This window comes from Lathyrus oleraceus, chromosome 3 (genome assembly GCF_024323335.1).
Source record: "Lathyrus oleraceus cultivar Zhongwan6 chromosome 3, CAAS_Psat_ZW6_1.0, whole genome shotgun sequence".
Taxonomy (NCBI): domain Eukaryota; kingdom Viridiplantae; phylum Streptophyta; class Magnoliopsida; order Fabales; family Fabaceae; genus Lathyrus; species Lathyrus oleraceus.
In genome coordinates, this window is record NC_066581.1 from 285,498,516 (window position 1) to 285,505,657 (window position 7,142).

The window sequence follows — 7,142 nt, forward strand, 5'->3', positions numbered from 1 at the left end:
TACATGTATACAGTCATCCATTTTTATTTCAATTTTCGTCAATTAATTTACAATACTTTAGAAAATATTTAGATGTTTCGGTCATATTTTGACCCTCTGAATAAGGTGGATTTTCACGAATCGTCTAATAAGGTAGATTTTATTTTTGGGACTCATCTTCTGAATCAATTATTCAAGATTCATCCACATCTCATATGTGTTGGTATAAGTTGATACATGCTTAAACAAACTTGGTCAACTTATTTTTGAATCACAACTGAGTTTTAATTCTCTGTCTCTAGACTTTGTTAGTCTTTTTCTTAAGTTTATCCTTCTCTGTGATTGGCTGATGCAAGTATTTGCAATATAAATGGTCTTTCACCATTGACTTGTCAACCGTTAACTTGAACATATATCCATAATGAGTGATAGAACTATCCATCTTGAGTTACACCGCACTATTTTTTTGTTCAATCAACTAGACTAGTGTCATATACTAGAATAAAATGAGTTCGTACACATAAAGTCTCGAGAAAGAGAGGTGAGTCAAAAAGACACTTAATACCAAATCTTTCTTTAGCTAGAGCTTTCCTAGACATACACTAAAACACTAGCACATTTTATTTCAGCAACAATAATATTTCTTTTCTGATGTGAAAGATGAAATATCATTATAAAGTCTTTTCTTACAAGAGAATATCTCTCAATCTTATCCAACTCAAATGGTCTACAATATCTCACAATTCTCACCAAACTAGTATGGAAACAATACTCTCTTTCTCTTAAAGAGGTTAAGACTCTTTTTCTCACCATCACTCTTTGATTTTCTCTCTTTTGGTGGAAAGACGTAACTCTCCACAAAGCCTCCTATTTATAGAAGAAGAATGTGGCTTACAAACTTCAAGAGATATGGTGGATAATCAATGCTCAGATTTCCAAAACTCTTTCTCTCATCTTCACAATTTCCAAGTTAAAATGTATAGTGATTCAAGCATTGTAATGTCCGTATCCTTTTCCATGTATTAGAATTATTTTGATGACTTTAACCATGGCCTGTCACAAATTATGGAGGGAATACCATCACCTTCATTCTTTCATTCCAAAAGTAACTCTGATAATCGAAGCGGAAGAAGTATGGTGATTCAAAACAATTTTTTTTCTATACTGAAAACAATGTTGTGTTGTGTATGATACTTTCAATATTGTTTAAACAGGTGCAACGAGCCTTAAGTTTCTATTATCAAAATATTTGTGCAGAAGTTATTAATCTTTGACATTGACAGTTTTACAGGCTTGATTGTCAAATTTTGTTCTGATGAATCTACTAAGATATACAAATGAAAATTTTTCTAAGTGGTGTATTCTTTTTCTTCTTTGGAGGGGTATATATTAGTCCACTCCTTTCTTGACATCATCGCACTCTTTAGTCAAGAATCTTCTCCCCAGTTGAAAAGATATTCCATACCAATGTGCCTATTATGTACAATGCAACAGAAACCTTAAACACGTCATTCCAAGAACCTGCGATGAAAAATCACATATAAGCGAAAACCAAGATATGAGTTGCAAAAAAGTAAACTCCAAAATGAATGTGGAGAACTCTCAGACCTCTTTGGAGTATGTATCCAGTTGCAGCTGTGCCAAAGACACCAGCAAGAACTCCTGCAGTGTTCGATAGTCCCAGCAATACGCCCTGAAATTGAAACTCGCGAGCATTATGATATAGACATGTTGAATAAACAAAAATAAACTGAGTGGTGGCTTATATAATGAATTTGTTTCAGAATTAGGAAACAGTTACTTACAGCATATCGCGGTCCAATGTCTTGGTGATTTGAATAAAGACCAGATTGTGAAAATGCATCAGATCCCTATAAAAAAATATTTTGGTTTGAATTTGGTGGCTGCGTATATTTAAATCTTATCCAAACATGTGGTATTGGTTTTAATGGTTCATAATCGGTAGAAACTTGTAGAACAAGAAACGCTAAAAATATAAGATTTCAGACTAAGGAAAAAAATGTTGATTTAGCTCAAACCTGGCTACATGCCATGCAGAATACTGCCATGGCAGGTGTTTTGACATGGCTTAGTTGTGTCAGAAAAAAGGCGGGACCCAGAAACCCGATCGATTGCATGATCTGCCATGTCCATGAATATTAAGAGCATAATCATTTTGAAGATGAAATGAATTCCGAAAGCAGCTGTGAATGATTATCTTACTTTTCGAACAGCTGTTACGGAAACGCCTTTGCTAACTAATGTGTCAGCTATCCATCCTCCGATATTTGCAAAAACAGCCATGGTTAACCACGGAAGAACGCATAAGAGCCCGGATTCTGTGAGGTTGAACTTCAGAACCTGAGATAATGATGCATTATCTTGTTGATTCAATGGACTAAATCGAAATTGTGATGTATTAAATCCTACAAACTCTTTGCAAAGATAGATCCAACTATAGAAAGTGATGTAAAAAATGTATTAAACTAAGCGTGCTTCAAGTTTACTATAAAAATTTGTTCTAAAAATGTGAATAGGTAATAACCTGATTGTAGTAAGTAGGCATCCATGTTAATAGAATAAATGTCCCCCAATTGTGACAGAAATGAGAGATTATAAGAGCCCAAACTGGCGCTTTTGATAGAATTAATTTCCAAGGAATATCTGAAACAGGCGCTTTTGATACGCCGCCTTCTAGTATGAGCCTTTTTTCCTCTGCCCCGAGATCGGGGTCATCCTTAGGTGAGCTATACGCCTGGAAAGGAAACGGGTTTACTTGCCAAGAAAGATATTTAGATACATGAAGTAGACTCATCAAATTAAGGGAAAGTTGACTTACTTTTTGCAACCAAAACGCAAACCAAATACTTCCGAGGGATCCAAACGAGTAAAACACCGATGGCCACCCAAGGTTTTGGATCAGAAAAGGCGAGAATGCCAAACCTACCACAGAACCAAGGTACATGCCGCTATATACTAGCGAAAGTGATCTACTTCTTTCTGAAACTGGAATCCACTTGGACAGTATATTATTCATGGCAGGCATCGCTACACCCTGAAAACAAATAATTAGCATTGTTTTGTGTTAAGATGGCATTTGAAATAGATCATTAAACTTATCTGGTGATATAAGTACTTGTGCAAATGTTTGGTACCAACCTCACCAATTCCCATAAAGGCGCGCATAATAAGCAAATAAGGGAGTCCAAGTCTTGCGGCAATAGGCGTTAAGACTGTTGCCATTGACCACCAAACTACTCCAAAACCTAGCACTACCTTCCCACCAAGTTTGTCTGCCCATATGCCACCAAGAATCTAAAGAAAAGAAAACTATCACATAATGTCAGTTTGATTCGAGTTCAACAACAGAGAAAGTGTGAAAATCTCAACATACTAGCATATATTCTCTCAACATAAAAATGTTATGCATGGTAGAAGATTGATATACGAAATCGGTTTCTTGTTAGGCTAATATGTTCTATGAATTTGGCATAGAATTTACACCTGAGTGAGTAAATAGCCCCAGAAAAAAGATGACTGAATTAAGCCAACTGTTGTACTGTTCCAGTTAAACTCTTGTGACATTGGAAGTATCGCTATGCTCATATTTACCTGTATATTACAATATGAGAAGGAACATTTATGATATAAAAGAGTCTATATAGTCTACAATTGTACATATCAGAAACTTGAGACATGGAAAATATGAACATATAAATGACAGTGTATGTTAGATTAACGGCGAATTTGACAGAACCACGGTTGTGCAAAAGCTACACTAAGGCTTCAACAAAACCATGACGTAAGTGCATTTAGAAGCATTAATGGATGATCCACCACCAATCCTAACATACACATAGTAATTTAGACTTTGATCACCAGAACAAGATACTCACGCGGTCCATGTTGCATAGAAGAAATGCAGTAAAGCACAGCAATACGATAAGCCAGCGCTTAGGAAGCTTCCGCCACCAAGGAGAAACCGTTGTACCATTTCCTTCCAATTGACGTGCTTCACTTGCTCCTTCATTAGATACCACAGGATCCACCTTTGTTTCATCAATTTCATACTCCTCTGACCTGTAATGAACACAGGCTCTTTTCACCTTACTAAGCTTTCTTACTCCTAGTCCATATACTTCTCTTTGTTCAATATGGCTTATTTTTCTTGCAAAGGGGTTCTTTGCAATCTGGCCACCATGATGAACACTAAAAATGCTTCCTCTTTGAAGTGATAGATCCTTTCTCAATTGATAATTTCCTGCCAATTTCAAAGACACACTAAAACAAGTTGTTGAAATTGGTCTAAGCTCAACTGGTACGTCATAGTTAATTGAGTTAAATTAGTGTAAACGGCTCGTCTAGGGTTTAATATTTGACGACAACATTTAAGCATTTATGTAGTAGTGTAAAAAAAAATTCAAAATAAAGACTAAAACCGTATTTAGAGATGAGTGAACTAAAATCGTGAATCTGTCGATATAAAGAGATCAAAATTGCATTTAAGTCTAGTTTAAAATATAGCGATCCACATAATTCAAACCTAGAGGGTTTCTGGAGAACAAAATCCAAACTAATTTCTACAAATCCTACCACAACATCAATGTTTTGCTAAACAAATCATACCATAATAATGAATAAAATCATGTGAGTGAAAATTAATAGTGGTTGAAAAAGATGAACCTGGAGCAATGAAAGAAGTGAAGTTTCTGTTGGAAACTAAACCACTTATAGCCATTGGCACTATGTTAATACTGAAACTGAGAAACTATTATCACATGTTAAGAGTATAAGAAACAGAATTCAAACTCAATAAAAAAGGATGGCAAGTTATCAATTATCATCCATGGAATTCTCTTCTTCTGCTTATGCTTTCTCTCTAAGCAAAGTAGATAGAGCATGTTTTTCCTTTGAAATACATTTTCATGAATATAGAATTTTTTTCTCTATATTTTCTTGTTCATAATAATCATTTTTCATTATATTTTTTTTATGGGATTTTCATGATAAAATTAAAATGACCAATTCTAGTGGCATTATACGTAAGAGAAAAGAGGGTTGAGAATGCAACACGTGGCTTATTCTCCACGCTACAAAAAGACAATGTACTGGTTATCATGTAGATCAAATACTCGAAAGGTTTGTCTATTGAAAAGGCTTAATATTTGAAAAAACCTAAGAATAAGAGAAAATATGGAACAATCAGAACTACAAGAAAGTTCAAAAGTCATTAGATAGTCAAGGTTGATTAATGCATATAGGTAGCATGTGAGTTTAAGGTTAGATTTTCTCATAATGAATCGACTTTTTATATGTTTAGTTGGAGATAAAGTGAGATTTGGGTTGTCAGCTCAATTTACCGTCATTTTAGAAGATTCACTAAAGATATTTTATAGCTTATGCGATGTGTGTTTGATGTCATTCGTCATTACATAACATTTACGAGTAATTTCTAATGAAATCAGTGGAAAAATAAGCAAAAGTCATGTCAAAGTGTGAAGAAGTGAACAAAAATATATCAAGATGAAGAAATATGACCTTAGTGAAAATATTGAAGGAAAAGGAACAAAATAGAACTATTTAGCCTCTGGATTTCACGCGGCTGCAATGCTAACATCGTGGGCACGATAATGTCACATCGTGGTCGCGATGCATACTAGCGCCGGTGCGATGGCGCATTGTTCTGCCACGTCGAATTTGCTATAATAAATAGGTCTTTTTGACTATTTTTTGAGAGATTTTGAATTTGATAGAAAAAGTGACGGCTTGGAGTTCTAAAATGAGGATTTTGAAGATTTTAGAAGTCACTAAAGACATTCATCTTTCTTGTTTTTCATGTACTTTTTATCTAAACTCGTGGTAATTGTTACTTGTACTATGAGTAGTTAGATTCCTTAGAATAGATCTTTTAAGACAAATGTGATTGTACTTTGTTGGATCATATGGTTGTTTGAGATTAATTGATTTCTTTTATGTTATTGTTATTATTTAATTATTCTTGATTTTAATATTTTTTATGTATTAAGGAATGCATGAATCAATATCAGACGAGTAGGAATTATTAATCGTAGACCTAAGGCAGTTATCAACTTTGTAATTAATTCAAAATAGATAATTAGAAGTTGCGAATTTTGAATTAACGCACTTAGAACACCTGGTTTAACTCTGAATTGGTCTAAGAAATTAGAGAATAATTGGGTAAAAAATTAATGAATTCTACACCAAAGAATTGGGTAAATTAGTGAGTTATACACCAAAGAATTGGGTGCACTGACCTTGTTAATTTGTCGTAGGACTTTAACATATTAGTAACTCAGTTAATACACAATTCATCAATAGGTATAAGTAGGGGAGTCGAAATAAAGATCTAATAGCCTTTAATTATTAATTTTTTCTCCATTTATTTTCTCGTTCTTGTTTTGAACCCAAGCAATCTTGAAAATCCCCAATTTATTATTTACTTTAACTCACACAATATTTACCTTGATACAATTTGCAATCCCTGTGAAGACGAATTTAATTTATTACTTCGACGATACTAGTGCACTTGCTAGAATTGTCCATCAGTGTTGCATGTTCTTTACCGTTAGGATTTGAAAAAGTTTGGATGTCACACTAGCTCTTTCCATCATACATTTCATACTCGTTGTAAGAGTGTGATGTGGACCTACTTGAACTTTAGGTCTCCTCTATCTACCATGTAACCCCTAGCCTTGAGGCTAGGTGGTCTAAGACGAGGTGCACATTAGTTATCATGCATAAGTTGAGGTACAATGGTTTATGCGATAATCAAAATTTCTTTTTTAAATGATGTGTCATCATTGTATTGGCTCTTAATAATCTTTTGAACACTTAGTCTCTCAATTGTTGGATCAATAAGTTTTTGATATTCTTGGGTCAGTTAGGAGTGTGTATAAAAAAGAAATTATTCATTTACTATTCTTTATTCCTTTCTCTTATCTTCATCATCCCTCAAATTTCTTGGATTTCCTTATTGGGAGCTTCGTTTTCGAACACATATGTTTATTACCTAGAGAATTCCACTTCGAAACAAGTCTTTTATTCACATTTTTTCTTTCTTCTACTAGTAAGGCTATGTTTGGTAAAAATAATTGTTGGTTGATAAGCTAGCTGATAGCTTATAGCTTATGATTGATGTCTGA

General features: G+C 34.1%; 1 protein-coding gene across 1 annotated transcript; it reads right to left on the reverse strand.

Moving 5' to 3' along the window:
* Positions 1-1,181: 1,181 nt before the first annotated feature.
* LOC127127076 (ascorbate transporter, chloroplastic) lies at positions 1,182-4,982 on the reverse strand. The gene is made up of 11 exons (XM_051056176.1): positions 4,663-4,982; positions 3,876-4,240; positions 3,484-3,591; positions 3,139-3,294; positions 2,819-3,034; positions 2,525-2,734; positions 2,203-2,340; positions 2,019-2,120; positions 1,785-1,850; positions 1,588-1,672; positions 1,182-1,500 (listed from the first exon to the last, which is right to left on the reverse strand). The coding sequence occupies exons 1-11, from the start codon at positions 4,715-4,717 to the stop codon at positions 1,403-1,405; spliced, it is 1,599 nt and encodes a 532-aa protein (XP_050912133.1). The 5' UTR covers positions 4,718-4,982; the 3' UTR covers positions 1,182-1,402.
* Between the last annotated feature and the right edge of the window lie 2,160 nt (positions 4,983-7,142).